The sequence below is a fragment of the Ailuropoda melanoleuca genome, chromosome 3 (assembly GCF_002007445.2).
Source record: "Ailuropoda melanoleuca isolate Jingjing chromosome 3, ASM200744v2, whole genome shotgun sequence".
Taxonomy (NCBI): domain Eukaryota; kingdom Metazoa; phylum Chordata; class Mammalia; order Carnivora; family Ursidae; genus Ailuropoda; species Ailuropoda melanoleuca.
The window spans coordinates 102,506,310-102,529,617 of NC_048220.1; the positions used below are offsets into that span (position 1 = coordinate 102,506,310).

At 44.7% G+C, this 23,308-nt stretch overlaps 1 protein-coding gene across 1 annotated transcript in view; it reads right to left on the bottom strand.

The window, feature by feature from the left end:
* Positions 1-23,308, bottom strand: part of GALNT10 (polypeptide N-acetylgalactosaminyltransferase 10) — a 221,597-nt gene that overhangs the window by 87,570 nt on the left and 110,719 nt on the right. The window contains exon 5 of the mRNA XM_002917167.4: positions 5,221-5,387. Coding sequence (XP_002917213.3) covers positions 5,221-5,387 — 167 coding nt within the window. The remainder of the gene's footprint in view (positions 1-5,220; positions 5,388-23,308) is intronic.

Here is a 23,308-nt window from a genome sequence, read left to right on the forward strand (position 1 = left end):
GTTGCATGTTAGTACCAGCGCTTGTTACTACATGCCGTTGCATGTTAGTACCAGTTCTTGTTACTACATGCTGTTACATGTTAGCACTACTATGCAGCATAATGCCCACCAGACTATTACCCTTAGTTACGTCAGTTGTAGGGGAGCTAGAGGGGGACTGGGACGGTATGAAAAAGGAGATGGAAATGAAGACACTGGACACCAAATAAGACATACGAATGGCAGATAAACTTGTGAAAAGATGCTCAACAGCAAAGGTCATAGGGAAATGCAACTTAGAACAATGAGATACTCCCACACATCCATCAGAAGGGCAAAAATCCAGAACACTGACAACACCAAATGCTGATGACGGTGTGGATCAACGGCAACTCTCATTCATAGCCGGTGGGAATGCAGAATGGTACAGGCACTTTGAAGAGTCTGGCAGTCTCTTATACAACGAAACATACTCTTACTATGTAATCCAGCCACTGTGCTCCTTGGTATTTACCAACACGAGCTGAAAACATGTCCACGCAAAAACCTGGACATGGACGTTTATAATAGGCTTATTCATAACTGCCCACACTTGGAAGGAACCAAGATGTCCTTCAGCAGAAGAGTAGATAAATAAACTGTGATACATCCAGATAACTGAGTACTAGTCTGCACCAAAAGGAAATGAGCTACAAGCCATAAAAAGACAAGGAGAAACCTTAAATGCATGACTAAGGGAAAGAAGCCAGTCTGAAAAGGCTACATACTGTATGATTCCACTTATATTGGACATTCTGGAAAAGGCAAAACTATGGAGACAGCAAACAGGTTAGTGGTTGCCAGGGGGAGGGAAGGATGAACAGGCAGAGCACAGAAGAGTTTTAAGACAATGAAACGATTCAGTATGACCCCATAATGGTGGATATATGTTCTCATACATTTGTCCAAACCCACAGAATATACAACACCAAGAGTGAACCCCAATATAAAACTATATATTTGGGGTGATAATGATGTGTCAACATAGGTCCATCAATCTTCACCAACGGACCACTCTGATGCAGGTGCAGAGCACTGATGGGGTCTGGGGGCTCGTTATATGTGGGATGAGGGTGGAAGGGTATATGGGAACTCTTTGTATTTTCAGCTTAACTTTGCAGTGAACCTAAACTTGATCTACAAAATAAAGTCTATTAAAAAAACCCTGAGGGGGAAAAAAAGCCTAAATGCTAATAGTAATTGCCTGCAGATGATGAGATTATCAATGGCTCTTTCTGCACTTTCAACATTTTCTCCTTCACTCCCAGCCTGTGCTCATGCTGTTCTCCAGGTCTCCAATACTCTTACCCTCCTGTGCCCTGGGGAGCAGTATCTACTTAACCCTTAGGATTGAGTTTAGCTGGAATTTTCTCTGGGAAGTCTTCCCTGACCTTGTCTGTGCTCTGCAGAGCCTGGATCCCCACCAACAGGCACACATTCCATGGTCTTATGATCATCTCTTACACCGCGTCTGTCTGCCTTTCCAGATGTGAGTCTTTGGTGGGGAAGTTTGTCTTAGTCCTGCTGCCTCCCCAGCACCTCGCACAGCATCCAGCACAATCAACTCAAGAAATTTGTTGGATAAACGAATATGAATTAAATCAGGACAAGTGTATAGAAAAACAAAATGCGCAGAACAAATCTCAGGGTGAAAGAACTGAAACAGTACGGTGCAAGTAGGGAATGGCCACCCCAATAGTTGTGGGGGCCCTGGAAGCAGATGGAGGCTGAGAGAGGAACAGACCCGTACGCTCAGGGGCAGTGTCGAGAGCGGTATGTTGAAATGCAGGTCAGGACAGGGCGAAATAGATGTCCTTGATGGGTCCCCATGACTGGCATGGTATTGAGAGTGCACGTCAGAATTAATAAGCCCATCGTGGAAAGAGGACCTGACTCTGGCTTCATTGGTGAGGGTCTCTCCTGTGTGAGCTAGTGGGTCCAGCAATGTCCATAATCCCCCCAGCACCAATCACTGCTGACGATCCACCAGTAGCTCTGAAAACACTTGAAACACTTGCTTAAGAGTTCCTTCTGGGGACCGTTCCCTCTGCACGTGTTTGTTTGTTCCCTGATGGGGAGTTGAGCTGGGGAGAATACCGTCAATGAGATCATACCAGAGCCTTTCATTTCTGTGCCTCATCATTCCAGGGAGCCCATCACCGCTCAGCCAAGGACAATAACCCTTTCTGTTACTACATATCCTATTTTTCTGCAAAACCAACACTATTTGAAAGTGGGGAGAAGAAGGAGAAAAGAAATAGAAAAAAACTCAAATGAACAAAGGCCTCTCTTGTTTCTTCTAATAAAAATCTCCCATCCGGCCAGTGCAACCTGGAGGCAGGTCTGCTCCTCCATACCCCCATCTCTCTCTCCCACTGGTGCAAAAACACCTCTCTGTCCTAATCCTCAAGCAAAGCTCACACATTTGAAGAGCTTTTGGACACCCTGGAAAACTCTGCAGTGCTCTATTTGCAGGCAAGGCCAGGATTATTCTGGGGTCAGCATCAGCCTCCAGTCTAGTCCCCAGCGCTGCCTACACAAAGCTCTGGATCTTATTTCAAGCATTCATCTGCTCCAATTTTGTCTCCTACCCGAGGTCTCAACCCTTAGCTGAATTACAATTAGTTGCCCTGAGGAGCCTGGAGGAGACTCATTTCAGAGGAAAATGCCTTCTGCTGGGCAGTGCCAATCTAGCCTATAGTTAGCATCTATGAATTTCAACTCTGAGCACTGCCTCTGCTCACATGGCCCAGAGAAATCTGTCTTTTATGATGGCCCATATTTGCTGTACTTTGGACAGGCCTCTCCATAGTTCTGAAATTGTTTCTCCCAGATCTCATTTTTAAAACAATCACTGCTGACTAAGTTTTCTTCCAAAGCTGCCTTAAGAATTCCTTCTCGAAACCAGAATAATGATTGCTTTTCTGAAAAATGGAGGTTGTGAAATCTGACAGCTGCTGTGCAGGACTGAGGGGCATGAGGTAAGAGGTGGCCAGGCTCTGGGTTGCACGCCTGATTCATTGAGATAAAGGGGCAACAATTAGGGGCCTTAGTTGTCACTCTCATTTGGGAAATGGGATAGTATCTCTTCTCTTCCCTATCTTATTAGGGTCTGGCAATGGCACCACATTGGATCAATATTTTTGCTCTCTGGAGAAAGAGATGCACTTGGAAAACGTCATTCTTAGGAAATTTACCTCTTCTTTCTCAAGACTGCCATTCTTTTATTATTGGGGGGTGGGTGTGTCATGTTATTTTTATCACTGAGGAAACTGGGATAGTAGAGGTACAAGCCATTATAGCCCAGGATTGGATGTGTTTGATAATGAGCTCTTTTTAGCAAGAACTCTGTTCTTTAATACAATGGAGAAGTAATTTATTGAGAAGTGTCCTTGGGGATAGAAAAGAATACTGCACTTCTGCAGATGTTTCTCATAACCAGCTGATGTGAGGAGGGACAGGCTGCCCCGGGAGGCCAGAGACAGGCTTCTTGTCCCTCCTCTGCAACCAGCCAGCTGTGCTCTCTAGTGAAGCCTGTCCACTGCTCCTCGGGTTTCCCACCTGTCAAATGAGCAGGCTGAGTGATATCTGTGATTATCACACATTTTTAAGCAGTGCACCTCCTCTCAGTGAACACTTTTTCAGAAACCAAATACAGACCATGCCAGGAGAGGGAGCTGAACGCCCCTGCACTGGCGACGTTCACCCTGCTGCTCACAGTGCTTCCCGAGGCATCCCTGGGCCCTGACTGCTCTGAGAGGCACACTGAGAGCCAGCAGCCTAGATGGCCTTGCGATTCTTTTCTAACTGAGCAGGGAGGAACGCTTGTTTCTAATCCAGCTGATGTGTGGTTTATTCTACCTCTGGAGGACTCGTAAGCCATGACACTCAGAGGGGGATCCTGCCACGTGGTGTGGGGTCCACCCCAGGACAGCTGGTGCTGCAGAACACAGGGGACAGGGATCTGAGGCTGAGCACAAAGACGCAGGCTGGCACCAGCCATGGAAGGGATGTCTGTGTCTTCCCCGGCCACGGCTGTCTCAGTGGTTGAAGACAGCCCTGATGCTCGTGTGGCTGTGTGTGTGTGTGTGTGTGTGTGGCTGCCACATATTTCCTTCTGCCCTCCCTCCTTGTTCATGCATTCACCAAGTCACACACAGTTATGGAACCCCTGCTGTAGACCACGAATGATCTAGTGAGGAGGACTGACAACAAGCAGGCCAACAAACAGCCACGCAACTATGCAACTACACACAGAGAAGAGTGAGTGGTGCTGGGGGAGCCCCTCACTGAGGACGGCGTGAGAGAAGCCAGCTGTGGGAAGAGCTGGCAAGAGCACGTGTGGGCAGAGGGCGCAGAGCGGGGAAGATCCTGAGGCAGGATGGAACTTGGCCTGCTTGAGGAGACAGGGCCCTGCTGTGGTTGGTACCTAGACGGCAAGAGGGGGTGAGCACAGCCCTGACTACTGCGGCCGTCAGGTTTAACCACGGCAGCGAGCCCGCTCAGAGCAGGCAAGCTGTAGCTCTGTCTTCTCTGTGGCAGAATGGTGTGGCAGATGCTGGAAAGGGGCTCACTCAACACTTTCTCTAATGCACGACTCCCTTCCCTACCTCTCTTCAAGAGGCCCCAAATCAAAACACTTCCATTTCCAAGCATCCTGGCAGATAGGGTTCCTGGATGTCAGAGTTCTGGCCAAAAGTCTTTCCTGAATAAGAAGGCAAAATCTTGAAAAAGGGAGGCTCTGTTCTCTTTACCCTTCTTCCTTCTTCCTGTCTGAAGGGCAGACTTGCCAGAGTATAGCAGCCATTTTGTGACCATGAGGGTGAGGAAGCAGGAACAGAGAAGCCTGGTTCCTTGACAATAGCCTGAGGCAGCTGTACCCATCCTGGACCTTCTTATGAGATGAATGAATGAATGAGCCCCTTACTTGTTTGAGCTATTGTTTACGGAGGTTTCTGTTATTTGCAGTTCAGTGCACTTCTACATCGATACAAACAGGATAAAAACAGAACCTACTTCATGGGACGTTGCGAGAACTAAATGAGATACTGCGCACAGGGCCAGGGTCACAGCCAGGCACACAGCAAGCATCAGCCAACGGAGACCCATCTGCTGGTGCTGCTGGAGGAGAAAACCTGCCACCCTTTGGCCAGTCACTGAATGGAGCGTGGGGGGCAAGAAGCTGGGTGAGGCAGGCCCTACCTCGATCACTGAAGTCATCAACCAGCACAATTTCGGCAATCAGCTCCGGGGGCGAGCGGTTCAGCACGCTGTGGACTGTGCGGAGGAGGGAGGACCAGCCCTCGTTGTGGAAGGGGATGATGATGCTGGTGTTGGGGAGCGTCTCCAGGTAGCGTTTGCCATTGCAGCTGGAGGGAGACACAGGGGACAGGAGACGACAGGTTCAGCTCTCATCTTGCCAAGGGAACTCCACAAGCACACGTTTTGGCTAGCTGCAAATGCCATTCCTTTCCAGCTTTTAGGGAAAGCGTGAAAGCCAGGGACACCTCANCTCCTTTCCAGCTTTCAGGGAAAGTGTGAAAGCCAGGGACACCTCAGTTACTTTAGAACCTCTTTCCATTTAGCCTCCCAATTCCTGCACACACGGCAGACAGGGATTTGTCTACAAGAACCCCTGACTCTGTATGAGAGCGGTTACAAACAACGATAGCAGCACTGGGGTTTGGTGCCCTCCATGTGCTAACCTGTTCCAGCCTCAGTCGCTATAGGAACATGGTTACTCATCGTCGTGATTCCACGTGGAAGATAGCCCTTCAGTAACGCTCTGGCCTCTCTCCTCACCCCTTGCACGCTCCTCACTGGTGGAGCAGAACGATAGCAGCACTGGGGTTTGGTGCCCTCCATGTGCTAACCTGTTCCAGCCTCAGTCGCTATAGGAACATGGTTACTCATCGTCGTGATTCCACGTGGAAGATAGCCCTTCAGTAACGCTCTGGCCTCTCTCCTCACCCCTTGCACGCTCCTCACTGGTGGAGCAGAAACCATTTATCCAGGAGTTTGGAAGAACAAACTGGGCTTCACTGGCTCAGCCCCCTCTGCTCTCCCTCCCTGGGCTCTGCTGGCAGGGGGCACATTTTTCCCTCTGCTCTCCACCAGTCCCACGGTAAGCTCGCGGGTGGGAGGCCCTGCCCCTGTGGGCCTTTAACATCATTGCAACACCCAAAAGAATGAACATAGTTCCTTAATATCATCAAATATCTAGTTGGTGTTCAAGTTTCCCATATCTTCTATCTTTTTACAGTTGTTTAAATCAGGATCAAGACAAGGCCCACGTACTGCTGTTAGGTGATGCACCTTCTAAGTCTCTTTTTTCCTTACAATGTGTTTGTTGAAGAAACTGGGTCCTTTACGCTATCACATTTCCTACATCCTGCATTTTGCTGCTTGCATTCCTGTGGTGTCTCTGAACACGTTCCTCTGCCCACCCCTCTTTGGCTCCTGTAAACTGGTAGCTAGGTCTGGAGGCCTGAACTAATTTGGTGAGATATTCTGGCAACCTCTTCATAGTGGTGTGAGCCTCCTACAGGAAACACATACTGTCCAGTTGTCTTTCCTTTTGTGATGCTGGTGACCACTGATAATCAAGGCTTAAATCCTTCATTTCATCAGGGGTTTGCAAAATGGTGATACTCTTATTCTATCATTCTTCATTTACTGGCTGGGATACTATAATGAAGAAAAATTACCACATCAACTATTTGGTTGAGGACAGGAAAGCATAGGAAAAGTATAGGAAAGATATGACACATTCTTGATTATCAGTTTTCAAAGAATGACTTGGTTCCCTACCATGTTTCAAAGATGGCGATTATTTGTTTTCATTATGAACTCATAAATTTTCACATAATTTGATATGTTTCAGTTCAGTATAAATATTATTATTCTAATTGGTTCCCAAATAATACCATCTTGAGCCCAAGAGAGTCTTCTCAAGTTGGCTCCTAATCCTTTGGATATGACCACAGAGTACTGATAACTTCCCTGCTTCCTGATAAAAGATTACAAAAGATTCTCCAGCTTAACTTGTACACTTTCTGCCCCAACCTGGATCAGCCATTCTGCCAATAAACCCTGGCTCCTGATTAACATCAAGATCACCATTTGGATACTGTAATATGGGCACTAAGGACATTCATTACTACTGGCTTGATTATGGTTTCTATGCCTTTACAGTGGTCAGAACTAGAAATGCTTTATTTTATTTTTTTGAAGATTTTATTTATTTGAGAGAAAGAGAGACAGAGAGAGAGAGCACAAGAAGGGGGAGGGCCCAGGAGACAAGCAGGCTCCCTGCTCATTACACAGGGCTCAATCCCAGGACCCTGAGATCATGACTTGAGCTGAAGACAGACCCTTAACCAACTGAGCTACCCAGGTGTCCCAGAGCTAGAAATATATTTTAATACATACACCATGAATTCACGCTGAAGTTTTATATTTAACAGGACTACAGAGTTTTACTGAATCTTAATTTTATATTGCATGTCCTTTTTAATTGAGATATAATTCACATACCATAAAATTCAACATAAGATTCACTCCTTTAAAGTATATAATTCAGTAGTTTTTAATATACTCACAAAGTTGTACAACCATCACCACTATCTAATTCCAGAACATTTTCATTGCCCCCAAAATAAACTTCATATCCACTGGCAGTCACTACCCATTATCCCCTCACCTCAGTCCTTAGTAACTACAAATTTGCTTTCTTTTTCCATTGGTTTTCCTATCCAGGACATTTTATGTAAATGGAATCTCATAATATGTGGCCTTTTGTGTCTGGCTTCTTTCAATGAATATGTCTTCAAGGTTCATCCATGTTGTAGTATCAGGACTTCATTCATTTTATGGCTGAATAATATTCCAATGCACAGATATACCATATTTTATCTATATATTCATCAACTGATTGACACTTGAGTTGTTTCTACCCTTTGGCTATTATGAATAATGCTGGTACAAATATTCATGTATAAGCTTTTGTGTAGACATGTTTTCAGTTCTCTTGGGTATATAACAAGGAGTAGAACTACTGGGCCATAAGGTAACTCCATGTTTAACTCTTGGAAGAATTGCCAAACTGTTTTCCAAAGTGGCAAGAACATTTTACATTCCCACTAGCAACCTATGAGGGTTCCAATTTCTCCATGTTTGACTAACTCTCGTTATTGTCCACCTTTTAATTATAGCCATTCCAGTGGGTGTGAAGTAGTATCTCATTTGGTTTGATTTGCATTTTCCTAATGACTAATGATGTTGAGTATATTTTTCAAATACTTATTGGCCATTTGTATATCTTCTCTGGAGAAATGTCCAGTAAATATGTATTTCCTTTTTAGATTATTCTTACTAATGTATAGAAATACGATTGATTTTTATTGAACTTGTATCCTGGAACTTGCTGCATGAGCTTATTCTCCTAATTTTGTGTATGTGTGTATTCCTCGAGATTTTCTATATATAAGACAATATCGTGAGCAAATACAGTTTCACTTTTTCCAAGCTAGATGCCTTTTATTTCTTTTCTTTTATTTTTTTCTTGTCTAATTGCTTTGGCTAGAAACTCCAGTACAATGTTGAATAGAAGTGGCAAGAGCAGACATCCTTATTTTGTTCCCGGTCTTAGGAGGAAAAGCTTGCAATCTTTCACCAATAAATATAATGTTAATGTGGGTTTTTCATAGATGTTCTTTATCAACTTGATGAAGTTTCCTTATATTCCTAGTTTGTTGAATATTTTTATCATGGAAAAGTGTTGGATTTTGTCAAATGCTTTTTCTGCATCTACTGAAATGATCATAGAGGTTTCATTTTTATTCTATTAATAAAGTGTTTTACACTGATTGATTTTCATATGTTGAACAAATCTTGCATTTCTAGGATAAACCCTACTTGGTCATGGTGTATATCCTTCTTGCATACTGCTGAATTCGGTCTGCTAGTATTTTGTTGAGGATTTTTGCATCTACATTCAAAATGGATATTGGTCTATAGATTTCTTGTGATGTCTTTGTCTGGTTTTATATATTTTATCTCTTTCGCTAAAAATCTAGGTTCTTAACATTGTTACTTATTTGCTTTTTCCTATAATATATAAATGTTTCAGAAAAGCAATTCTAATATCATTGCTAGCACTCTGATTATATAAAATCTGAGATTCCTTTTGTCCTTCACTTCTTTTTGTCTGTGGGGTACATTTCATTAGAGATATTAGGGATTTTCCCAGGGCTCAGAAGTTGGGACCTGAGGACCAGGCAGGCCCAGAGGGAATGTCAAAGCTGTCTACTTTGTCTCCAGTCAGAAGCCAGGTATGGTAGGCAGATTAGCAGCCCAAAGATGTCTAAGCCTTAATCCCCAGAAGCTATGAGTATGTTAGCTTACATGGCAAGAGGGACTTTGCAGATGTGGTTAAGGTTAAGAACCTTGAGATGAGTTTGAGGAGCCTGGATTACCCAAGCAGGTCCAATGTAACCACAGGTGTCCTTAAAGGTAGAGAACCTTTCTGGCTGGGTCAGAGAGATAAGAAGTAAGGACTAGAGAAATGCAGTGTGAGAGGACTCAACTCACCATTGCTGGTTTTGAAGATGGAGGAAGGGGGTCATAAGCCAAGGAAAGTGGGCAGACTTTCAAAGTCGGGAATGATCCTCAGCTGATGGCCAGCAAGAAAACAGAGTTTCGCTTTTCATAACCAGTCTGCCAACAACCCAGATAAGCAAGATTCCCCCAGGGCCCTCAGAAGGGAATGCAGCCTGGCCAACACCTTGATTTTAGCCCAGTGAGACCCATGTTGGACTTCTGACTTGCAGAACTGTTAAGAATAACTTTGTGCTGTTTAAACTGCTGAATTTATGGTAATCTGCCAAGGCAGCTACAGAAAACTCACACAAAAGTCATCTTTGATGCCCTTTGCCCAGCCTGTAAACCTTATTTCAAACACTTCAAAAGTAGGAGATTTCACAAAAAATCCTCATGGGTCTCACATGGCAGCAGTGGGCTGGAGTTGACAGTGGACACCCTTCTCCAAGGCGCAGAAGCTCTCTGAGTCCCCTCAGCTCCTACCACTCCCCACAGCCTTATACCAGAGTTGTTTCATTCCCTTACGTTACCTCCCAGGTCCCTGGAGACCTTTGAAGTTGACAGCTCATAAGTGAAACACATTTTGGGAGGGAGCTAGCTAGCTCCACAAGACTGGTAAGAAGTTTTTTTGGAGAAAATGTGGAACAACAATCCTAACAACAAAACGTCTCCTTTTGTATGCCACTGCAGTCCATTGTTAAACTGTCAAAATGCATCAGGGGCTCTCGACAACTTACTTTGAAACATCTCAAAAAATAAAATAGATTGACAGATGGAGAGAGGGATGGACAGATAGATATGTGATAAATCAGGGAGAGAAATGCAAACCGCAGAATCTAGGTGGTGGGAACATGAGCGCTCAATATGCAATTCTTTCAAAACTTCCCTGTATGTTTGGTAATTTCAGAAAGAAACATTAGAGGAAAATGGGTCAGGGTCCACAGTCTCCTTAGATTCAAATTCTACCTCTGCTAGAGGCACCAGGGGAAGCTGGGGGTGGGGGGTGGGGGACAGGAATGAACCCTTGGTGTCTGGCAGTGAGCTCAGCTCCAGCTGTGTGGATAGGACCCTCCTCCCCAATTCCGCCAGTCCAGTTCTGCTGGACAAGTCAGTCTCTTTCCTCTTGGGACCATGGGACTTCCATCATGTCCTGTTTTCCTCCCTCATCTGGTTGGATGGTTTCTAGCCAGGCCTCATGCAGCAGCCCTCTTCTGGCCTTTTCCCCCACCCTTCCCCCACCTCTAATCCCTTTGGTCCTGTCAGCCAGCTTTCTCTGGGCAGCCGTCACCAACTTCATTATGTGGGTTTTTGCAAATAAACGAAAGTGCCTCTTAAAAATCCCTTTCCCTTGACTCGGCTGGGTCCTCTGTGGCCAAGAAAGACGGCGGTATCTAGTTTGCTGCAGAGGTTCCTGCCTTCCATCCAATTTCACAGGAGGCTTGTTCGATTGAAGCAGGGTTGGGGGGGCGGTTAGCAGTAATAAGTTGCCTCGAGTCCATGGGGTGAAATACAATAGAGCTACTACCCCGCAGAGAGGCCTGGCTCTTTCAAACTCCAGGCTGGGCCCCATGGCCTGCCAGTAGACACACAAACACCATCACATAGTAAGGGAAATAAAAATGCCATAATAGACTAAATTCACTTCTAATTTGATTCAATCATGAAATTACGGATTATTCAGAACTCAAATGAAAGGCTCAGCTTGGATCATAGCCTTGAACATGTACCTTTATTAGGGGGCCTGGGGATTAGTCTTTTTCTCTCTCCTCTCTCCATCCACTCATTTATTCACTAAATAAACACACAACAGCACTTTGACTTTTGCCATGGGCACTAGTCATTAGTTTGGTTCCAGCTTAGTAGAGGCTCTCTGTTTAAATACAAAATTGTCTGACATGCTGAAACCAACCTCTCCAGAATCCAGCAGGAAGCTTGGTGCCACAGACAAGCCCACAAGCCACCTTCCTGTAGGGAACTCGTGTAAGAAGCCGTGTTTGTCCTCTTCTTAAGAGGCCTCAGGTCCCAGCAGGAAGAGGAGGCCTGGGGATGGCGGGGAGGAAACAGAAGGCCCCCACCCGCACTGACACCCCCATCTTAGCAGTCCTCTTTAAGACCCGTCTGCATGTTGCGTATTGAGATTTCACCACTGGATGGTGGAGTTATGCCCAGTGCTTTGGTGTATGATAAGCACGAGGCATCCCTGTGCCCGATGCCTTTAGAAAGTGGCCATAGAGAATGTAGTCTCCAGGAAGGGAAACTAGGGCACAATATTCCCAACATAAGGAGTCTGGGTTCGGCCATGTCCAGACAGGAACAACTTTGCCTTCCAGCGGTTCATTGTGCCTGATGGTTTCCAGAGCACTTGTCGTTCTCTCTCCTCTAATCTGTACCAACCTCAGGGAGGGAGGAGAACCAGGAAGGGCTAATTCCATTTTCCTCAGAAGGAAAACAGGGCCCAGAGAGGTAAGGGACCTAGATCCAGGACTCAAATCTAGCTGGTATTTGTTTAAAATAACACTTATTTTAGCCATTCTAACAGGTGTAAAATGATATCTAATGGTGGTTTTAGTTTGCATTTCCCTGATTTCTGATGTTGAACATCAATTCACACCTGCTGGAATGGCTGAAACAGAAAACACAAGGAATAACAAGCATTGGCAAGGATGTGGGGAAAAAGGAACCCTCTTGCTTTGCTGGTGGGAATGCAAACTGGTGCAACCACTCTGGAAAACAGCACGGAGGTTCCCCCAAAAACTAAAAATAGAATTACTGTAGGATCTGGTAATTCCACTACTGAGTGATTACCCAAAGAAAACAAAAACACTAATTCGAAAAGATATATGCCCCCCCATGTTTACTGCAGCATTATTTACAAAAGCCAAGATTTAAAAAATAAAACCAACAAAAATAAAAAGAGACAAACAAAGAACAGACTCTGAACTATAGAAAACAAACTGATGGTTACCAAAGGGGAGGTGGGTGGGGGGCAGGTGAATAGGTGATGGGGATTAAGAGTACGTGTACCGTGATGAGCACCGAGTCATGTAGAGAATTGTTAAATCACTACGTTGTGCACCTGGAACTAATGTAACACTGTATGCTAATTATACTTGAATAAAAAAATACCACAATGTTTTTCTTGATGACAAAAGTGATAACTGCTCAGGGATAAAAGTCTAAAAAGCACAGAAAGGCTAATGAACAACCGGTAACAACAGCAACATCCTCACTTGGGGCTGACCTCTGTTAAACATTTAGGGAATGTCTTCTTCTGCACGCTTCTCTGCAAATGTATTTGTTTCTATGACATGGCACACGGCAAACCCACTTGATGGCGATGCCCTCTCGCCTCAAGATTTCTGGTCCCAATGGCACCACAAAAAATTTCAGCGCTTACAGCTAGACCTGAGTGAAAAACAGCCTGTCCCTTGCACAGGCACATCCGTCATCACCTGGTTTGTAGTCTGACGGGGTCCTACCCCCAGTTACACGTGCACAGTGTGAGGACAACGGGCATGGCTGGCGGTGTTCCCTGACCCACTGTGAAATTAGCAAAAAGAGGAGAAACAAAGTGAATGTCCATCAACAGGGAAAGATTAAATACATGATGAATGTCTCAAACTAGGGAATACTGATAAGCAGTTAAAAATAAGGTGGAAGATGAAAATGATGACAACAGAAAATATCTGTTAAGGCTCTCCATTTGTCAGGCATTGTTCTAAGCACTTTATATGCACAAAGTCATTTTGTTTCATTTATTTTATTTTATTTATTTTATTCATTTATTTCATCTCTTTCGAGATAGAGACTATCATTACTCCCATTACAAAGAGGAGGCAACCAAGTACAGAAAAGCTAAGTAACTTGCCGGAGGTCAAACCGCTGGTGAGGGCGAGAGCCTGGATTGGAACCCATCTGCCCTTTATACATGTTAATACTTTTATATGGATAATGTAGCAATGATATTAACTGTACAGGCAAAAAAAAGAATGAAGAGATAAAAGACAAAAACTGAGGGAACTAAGTAGGAGTCTGACACCCTGGCTTCTAGTTTCTGCTCTGCCATGCAACAATCCAAGCCTCCTCTCTTCTTGCTGGATCTCAGGTTCCCCTCATGCTAATAAGGGAACTGGAGAGATGCAATAATCAAGTCTCAGGCACCTGTTCTGTATTCTTTCTCCTTCTTTGGTAACAGCATCCTGATTTTCCTTGAGTAATCTTCCACCCCTCAACTCTGTAGGGTTCAGGGGGAGGTCCTTGCCTTGCCGTGAGGGTGGGCAAGGGAGCCTGGCTCAGCCAATCAGAACACTGCATCTCTCCAACCACAGTGACAGTGCGGGGATGGGCACCTGTAAATCAGAGTACATCTTGGCTAAGAGAGAGACTGGCTCTTTTCTGCTGAAATTGAACATGGGAGGATATAAGTCTGGTCTGTTTGGGGCCACCATGTGTGTTCCCTCTCTTAAAATGCATTTAACGGAGTAGAAAATAGAGCCAAGAGTTGGAAAGAGGTTCCTACTGGCATCGTTTAGGGACTCGGATCCAGTTATAGCTGAAGCCAAGCTCTGCTCCTGGCCTTTTCAGTTACATGAGTCAATACGTTTTCTTAAGTCAGTCTGAGTTAGGTCTCTGTCACTTGTCACTAAAAGAATCCTTGCTGTTATAACTGGATCATCTCTAAGCCCTCTCAATCAAATGAATCTGTTTTGGAACTAAGGATGGCTTCTGAAGGACAGAGGCAGAAATAGTCCCCCAGGTCACCTCTGATCTGCAGAGGGCAGCTTCTGTCTACCACTGCAGAATTCTGCTCATCATTGACTGGGAGAAAGGTGCTGGGCCGAGGGCCATTGTGAGGATGGGAGGCAGTGGGACGACTGGGAGATAACTGAGCCCATCTGTGGCTAAGCAGCCCCCAATTTAATTTTCCCTGAAGGATTCTGAGCTCTTGGGACACAAAGACAAATCTAATATACTGGCCCTTAAGATGCCCCCTCAGGGTTTAATGCTGGAGCACTAGAATATGAAAGGAAGTCAAAATCAAAGGAAAGCATTTCAAAAATCTCTCCCAGTCAACTTTGAATAGAACAATCCAATCATTTTGAAGGGAATTATAAAAGACATTTAATTCGCTAGCACAGGACACTATCCACAGACCCAGCTGAAATGCAAGTCAATTGAACAAACCTGATGTTGTATGTGTCTAAGGGAGCAAAAAATGCTCTCGACCTGAGCTCAAATCCTGACTCTGCCATTCTGCAGCCATGACACCCAGGGGTAGGATTCCACACTTGCTGAGCCTCAGTTTCTTATTTGTGAAATGGGGATGGTAATACCACGAGAATGTCATGATAACTAGGTGAGACTGTACATTTAAAACAGCCAGATGGAGGGAGTGGTTAGCTCTGTCCTTGGAGATGGGTAAATGAGGAGAGGAACTCACAGCAAAAGAATGCTCCTGATTTCAATTCTCTTGGAATCAGGGATGGACATTCCAGAGAAAGGCACAGGGCTTTAGTAAGGCCTGAATAAGATTTTCGCTCTTGTAGACATGCACCCCATTCTTGGTACCCCAGGTTTTAGCCAGCTCACGGCTCAAAACATTCTCATTTGCTCACTCCCTCAATCACGCATGTATTCAAGAAATGTTTACTGAGCACCTATGTGACAGATACTATGCTAAGCTCTGGGATTACACTGGTGAGGAACGAGTCTCTGTCCCTAAGGGATGCAGAGTTGAATGGGGGGGGCAGACAAATAAATAAGCAGTAACAAATTATGATAACTTTTCCCGCCTCCCTGCATGTGGCTGTGAGGAGAGAGCAGAATGAAAATGGCCTAGAAAGACAAAGCATGAAGGCATTACGAGTCATGTAGCCTTGCGCCCAGCCCTGTGCCTTGCCATCAGGGAGGAGGTGATTAATGGTTGCTGGGCTGGACTGGAGTTGGAAGGGTCTAGTTCAACCCTTTTGTTTCCCAGGTATGGAAGTGAGGCTTACAGAGGCTGCATGGAGATCCCTGCCCACATGGCCAGTGGCTACTGGACTGGTTGCTGGGGCTGGCTCTTCAGTTTAGACACAACACAAAGAGGAAAGCCTTTGGAAACCTGGATGTAAAGAATAAATCTGAATCATATAGAGTTTCAAGGAGCTGGTGTCTGCTGTCATGTTCCAAGTGCTACCTGGGGGCTTTGGCAGGTCTGTGGGCAGCTAGATCGTGCAGCCGAGAGAAGTGGGTCTCTGGGGGTTTTGATGAACTTCAGCATAAAAACTACCACTAGTAGGAATGTGGATGCTTTCAGTCTGCTCGCTCATGCCCTTTCAATGTTTGTTTACATTTATCAGAAGTAGTTTATATGGACGTGGAGTCGAAAAGACCAACTACGAGTTGCATAACCTTTGGCAAGTTACCAACGCTCTGTGAAGGAGATTGCCCATCAGTTAAAGTAACCTTGTGGCCAAGAAGTCTATCCTATTCCCAAGTCCATTCTCAGAAAAGAAAAACAAAACAAGCATCCACAAGTCATACTTGAGCTGAAGTGTTCTTATTTTTTTAAAAAATTATTTTGAAAAGAATAGACCCTTATAGAATTAAGATTTCTAAACTCCAGAAATAATGCTAATATGGAAATTGGGACTTTCAGGTCATGGATGCTTGAGGCTGCTGGGGCACACTGTATGTTTCACATGGTTAGTGATGCCCTACCAATCCTGTGCCCACTGGGCCACCATGGTATCATGAGCAATTATCCACAACCCATGGGGTTCTACCACCACCGCACTCTATACACTATATAGCGAATTGTTCTTCAGTGAATATAAGGGTGAGTTGTATGTGTTTTTGTAAGGGAATGATCATTTGAAAAAATCCCTGGGGAGTGACTCTGTTGTTTAAAGCTCTCAGCGTTTGTACTCTTAGATAAACAATCTTCTTCTAGAAATGGGGGCACCATTTTAGCACCTTCTCATGGGAGTCCAGTCAACAGACCCTCCTCTGCCAAACAGATGCTAGTTTTGGGTTTCCCACTGACCGGATGGGCCTTTGGGAGTTGGTTTGTGTGTCTTGGGGGGAGGCAGAAGCCAGGATCTCTTTGGGTTGAGGAGGAAGGCCAACTACTGCATAGCTTCAACATGAAAAGCCAATGAGAATCACTGAATAGGAAGGCCGGAAGGGCCTGAAGGTCACCTTGTTTGCACTCCTTATTTTACAGATGAGGAAATGGAGGCCCAGAATGGGGAGGGACCCTCCCAGAGTCACAGAGTGAGATGACATACCGATTATCTCAAATAGTAGCTCATGAGAAAGGGTACTTCCCAAAGTGGCAACAGCAGGTGTGTAAGGGAAGTAGCATGGGCTGAAGAGACCCTAGATCTGGGTCCAAATCCCACATCTGTCATTTAGTAGGGGGTCACCTTGGGAACCTAAGCCTCCAGTTTCCACTTGGCTAAAATGGGGATATAATTCCTTCCTACTGAGGCTGTCACAAGGGATGAAAGAGATACCACAGGTGAATACACCTGGCATAGCATCTGGCTCATAAATGTGAGTTTCCACCTGCCAGAGGCCACAGTGTAGGTCATTTTCCAGTAAATGGCTTAGGTTCAGTATTCTAGTGTTTTTCCCTCTCTATTTTGTATAAAGGACAGTCTCTTATAATAAAACGTTCTCAGTAAGACTATGTCCAATGGGCTCTGGAGCCACCAAGAAGCTAAGAGGAAGTTATAAATAGCTCCAGGCTCTGGAACAAAAGGAAGACACTGGGTCTTAGTGGGCAGAGTGTGAAAAACTTCTGTCCCCCCATCCTCCCTCCAGATGCAGATCTGTGCCCTCTCCTGACACAACCCAACAGCAAGCCTTCCCTCCTCAGCTGGGGCTTGGCTCCCAGCCCTTCTCCACACCTCTCTGGGGGATGGGATAGATGCTGGCTCTCTCTTTAACAGTCTGGCTGGAATCAGACGAGCCAGAAGATTAGTGTGACAACATGCGCCAAGGCTGATGTCTTTATGAAGGTCCTTTTCCATTCGGGGAGGCTTTGCTAGAAGCCAGCTGCACCCACCTGCTCTTCCACTTCTCAACAGACGGCTCAGAGAATCGCAAAGGTTTATTATTACTACTTACGCACCCTGCACCGTCCGTTCATCACCGGTGTGGCAGCCCCTAACCCACACCAGGCTTCAGATACAAGTAATATTTGTGGCATCTTGGTCTGTGCTATCCGTTTTTTCTTTTTAATGTTTTTTTTATTATATTATGTTAGTCACCATACAGTACATCCCTGGTTTCTGATGCAAAGTTCGATGATTCATTAGTTGTGTATAACACCCAGTGCACCACGCAATATGTGCCCTCCTTACTACGCATCACCAGTCTATCCCATTCCCCCACCCCCCTCCCCTCTGAAGCCCTCAGTTTGTTTCTCATAGTCCATAGTCTCTCATGCTTCATTCCCCCTTCTGATTACCCCCCCCTTTCTTTATCCCTTTCTTCCCCTACCGATCTTCCTAGTTCTTATGTTATAGATGAGAGAAATCATATGATAATTGTCTTTCTCTGCTTGACTTATTTCACTTAGCATTATCTCCTCTAGTGCCGTCCATGTTGCAGCAAATGTTGAGAACTCGTTCTTTCTGATAGCTGAGTAATATTCCATTGTATATATGGAAGTCTGTGCTATCTTTTGCTTCCCTTTTGAACTCACATTTTGGAAAGCCCTATGTTCAGACCATATCTAGTTTTAAGACAGTTATGAAAACAACAAATAAATTTTTAAAAGCACACAGAAAAATCCAATGGTTTCTTTACACAGCTGTCCCACATGACAAAGCTGGTCCTCCCACAGATGGAACACGCCACGTAGTCCACATGCTCCAACTTTCAACACAGGCTGACAGTGGGAAGAACTCTGGTTAATCGATATGGAATGTGAGGTCAAGGTACCCAGAACAAGCAGCAGGAAATAACCATCAGAAGGACCACACTTCAGATCCCGGGTAAATGCCAACTGCCGGGCAAACATCATTAGGGGGAAATGGGCTTCAATAACAAGATTCTTGATGATTCACGAAAGAGGAAAAAAAGAAAAAGCAAAAATGTAAAGATACGTGTTCAAGGATATTGTTGCCTCTCTGTGTCTAGAGACAGAGAACTGGAAGAAACAATCTGTATGTCCATCAACAGAGTAATGGTTACAGAGGTTAGATTCTTATGGAATATTACATGGCTGTTAGAAATGTCTTGGAAACATGACCATCATATAATTAGTAAAAAAAAGCTACTTATAGAATAAGATATGTATAGTACAACCACATTTTGTAAAAAAGACCCCAAAAAATGAACCCCCCCTTCATTTATGTTGCATAAACAAAGGGGAAAAAAAACTACAGAGAGCTAAACTGTTAGCGTTCACTACCTGGGCAAGTTTAGGATTGGAGGTGGGTGGTGGGAATACTACTGATTTCTCCCCCAAGAAAGGTGTGGAGCAGGAGGTTTACAATCAGGAGTGAATGATGTCTTATTCTATTTATTTATTTTTAAAGGTTTATTTATTTGAGAGAGAGAGAAAGAGAGCAAGAAAGCAAGAGAGAGAGAGTGCACAAGTGGGGAGGAGAGGCAGAAGCAGGCTCACCGTTGAGCAAGGAGCCCGCCATGGGGCTTGATCCCAGGACCCTGGCATCGTGACCTGAGCTGAAGGCAGACGCTTAACCAACTGAGCCACCCAGGCACCCCTGTGCTATTCTATTTAACGCCACTCCCCCGCTGAGCTGCTCTGCTGGTCTCACCGCCACGCTGCCCCGGATGCCATCTTGATGAAGGGAGAGAACTGATCGTCACCTTAACTCACAGTCATCATTCTCGTTTTCCTTAAACCCTTTGAAGGCCAGCACCATGTAGAGATCAAACCCATCTCTGTAACCAGTTTTACTGAGTGTTATCTGTCTGCTCCTGGACAAGCATGAATTACCTTCAGCATGGTGAGTGAAACACAACCTGAGACATCTGTTGGTTGTGCTTATTTATATCTATCTCACCAATCCTGCTCGCCATGCCTGGTCCAAGAACCTTCATGCAACGAAGGATTAGAATTTAAAAACATCTCCCTCCTTCTCTGCGAGGAAGGGGTCTCGGTCTGTGTGTGAGGCAGCAGAAACAGCATGTGCTTGGAGCCAGGTTTGAGTCTTCCCTGCTCTCTGCTGGCTGAGCTCATCTGAGGTCCAGCTTGCGCATCTGTAAAATGGAGCTAGTGATCCCCATGACATACAAACAATTTCAGAGAGGCTGGAATCCAAAGAGTTATAATAGTGTATTTTTTTGTAAACGAGAAGACAGAGTTGAAACATTAAGGAAAAAAATATCACGCAAAAACCTAAAAGTTGGAAGAAGTAAAACGAGGCTGGTAAAGTGCTCAACTCCATGCTTGGCACACAAGCACTGGATAAATGGGAGACATTGTTATTATTCACGGAGAACACAGCATCCGTTTCTAGAAGATTCAGAAAATGCATTGGTCTGCAGAAATGATAAAAAAACAGAAACCACACATCAGCTCATGTGGATGTTCAGTGGTTTTTGCCTAGCATAAATTGTAGGGGATATATGCCCATTTGATTTTTTAGTTGACATGCAGCCGATTTTGCTTACAAGCTATCTAACTCTGTAATTTCAATCCAGGGGCTGAATTCACTGAAATCTGTTTTTAAAATTACAGAAAAGCAGTCAATTTGAGAGATTTTATTGACTGCCATTTTATTTTAAAGCTTATGAGAACTTTAAATCTCGATATTAGGTCTGATAGATCGATAACTATTGTCTTGAAAGAAACACTGCTGTTCAGAAGGGAGTCAGGTCATTTCAGAGGAGAACTGATTTAAGCCTCCCGAAAAATCAGTCATGCTCCAAAGAAATCCGGACTTTTTCCTTTCTCAGCTCACAAATCACTCAGGCTACAGCCCTGCTTTCCACCCTCCTGTCCCTACCTACACAACTGCCTTGCTACCAACCTGCCAAACCAGGGAGTCCTCATCCCTCCTGGACTCAGCATCTCGGGGGTGCGCATCTTACACTCAAGTTCTCCATTACGAACTGTCAACCAAGCTGACTCCCGCACACGAATCATGAGGAAAAGGGTGAAAACTGTAAAAATACATACTAAATATGTCTTCCGAGCCTGTCACTGTTCTACGGAGGGTCTGACAAACCTCTCAGCACCGTGGCAGTTGGGACAAGGGTGGGTGCAGACTCCGGGCATTCGGTCCCATTGGAGGGGTGGGAGGAGGTGTGCACGGCCTCTGCCATGACTCGCACGCGGCACACAAAGTCCATCGTCCCGCGCACCACACCACAGCCGATCTTGGATCATTTTTAGATTTACTATCCATTATGCCGCAGGCATTTCTTGCTATTCAAGGAAAGCAAGTTAATTAAAACCACAATAAAACAGAGCAACTCAGAGAAGGATCCCGTCACCATTTCCATTTTTCACAACACAAACGGCATCCTTTACTAAACTGCCTACTTGACCTCGTCATTTGGATGTTTAATGACGTCTTAAACTTGACAGAAATAAAAATCTTCATTTTCCCCAAATCTGCTCTTCTCAAACAAAGCCTTTGTTTCTGTAAATGGCAACTCCATCTTCCCAGCTGCTCTGGCCAAAAGCCTTGGCATTATCTCCATCTCTTCTCTTCTTTCATATCCATATTGTCTATAAGTAAATCCTGTCATCTCCACCTTCAAAGTATATCTAGAATACGGTCACTGCTTCTCTGCTACTTCTCAGCCACCGTGCTCTGAGTCACTGTCGCTCTTCTCTGCCCGGCTGTAATAAATTCCTAACTGGTTTCCCTGCTTCCACCATGGGCCGCCTACAGTCTGTTCTTAACATAGCAACTGAAGTGATCCACTGAAAAGGAAAATCAGATTATGTCGCTCTCTGCTCAAAACTCTCCAGAGCTTCCCATCTCACTCCCTTTGGTAAAAGCCAAAGCCCCATGTGCCCTGACATCTCTCCAGCCTTGCTTCCCATCACTTTCCTCCTGGCTCATTGGGCTCCACAGGCCAAGCATGATGGCCCCAGGGCCTTTGCACTTACTTGTTTCCTCTGCCTGCAGAGTTCTTCCCCCAGTTAACTGCCCTGCTGGACCCCTCATTTCTTCATATCTCTGGTCATATGTCATCTTATTTGAGAGGGCCCCCCACCAATGAAATAAAACCCATCCCATTCCCATCACTTTCTCTACCCCTTACTCTGCCTCTTTACATTTCTTATATCTATTTATCACCATCTGAAAAAATAATACATTCATTTGTTTATGACCTCCTCCACCCAGTAGAATGTAAGCTCCAGGAAAAAAGGAAATTTTGCCTATTTTGTTCATTGCTGTTTCCCCAGGGACTAGCCCGTACAATAAGCACACATGGTAGGCACATGATAAATATTTGTTAATGAATGAATGAATGACTTGCAGAGGCAGTTTGAAGTGACTAATAGGCTTGGGATCTCCATAAGGCAGGAACTGACACTTGATCATTTTAGTATAAATGAGAAGGGGCTAGCTGTATTTTAGGTGGGCTACAGACTGGGGGCGGAGGAGTGGGAAAGAAGCCCCTAATTCAAACACAGTTACTTTAGACTAAGTTCCTGGTTTTATTAGCTCTGGGTATATCCATAGGTGGCCATGTAGGGCAGGAGCCCAGGAACATAGGCAGCAGCTCTGCCAACAGCTTCCCTTGGCCCCCAGGGTTCCCAACATGAACGCATAGCTAGTTAACGCCTTCTGGGTCAGGAAAACTCAATTCTTGTTACATCACTGGCCTTTCTTGCTCAGGTGTACATCACCATTTGAGAAGATTCTGCTTCTGTTTCTGGGGGTATTTATAAATATCAGGCTTTCCTGGTTCTCAAGCCCTTAGTGCTACCAGCTCTCCTGGGCTCATGGAACCATTTCCCCTCAGAGGTCTTCCTCCTCCCAATTCCTTACCCTTTTTTCTGGGTGTTTTGGATACTGCAATGGTTGGCAAACCACCACAACAAATCCATTTCCAACTGGACTCCAGCTATAACTCTGCCCAGGGTGTACCTGTGTGACTTTGGCCACAGGTCCCTCTCCCTCCATTTTGATTCTTCTATTTGCTGATCTGAAAAAAGTGAGTAATGATGATGATGACAATAACAGCACCTGTCCAACCTGCTCAAGAGGCATGCCGGTCTGTAATAGAAATTTCCTGCAGTACCTTTGTCTTGTTTTGGTATCAGGGTAATGCCGAGTTCACAATGAGTTGGAAAGTACTCCACTCTCTTTAATTTTTTGGAAGCATTTAGGTAGAGTTTGTATTATTTCTTAATTTTTTTTTTTTTTTTTAAGAATTCACCAGTGAACCCATCTGGGCCTAGAGTTTTCTTTGTGGGGAGGTTCTTAACTATATTATCAATTTGGACTATTCTGGTTAATCACTTCTTTTTGAGTGAGCTTTGGTAGTTTGTGCCCTTCAAGGAATTTATTATTTCATCTAAGTTGCTGAATTTACAGGCATAAGTTGTTCAGAATATTCCTTTATTATTCTCATAGCAGGTATAGTATCTATCGTTACATCACCTCTCTCATTCCTGGTATTGGTAATTTGTGTCTTCTTTTTCTCTGTAGCAGTCTGGTTAGAAGTTAGTCCATTTAATTGACCATCTCAAACAGTCAGCTTT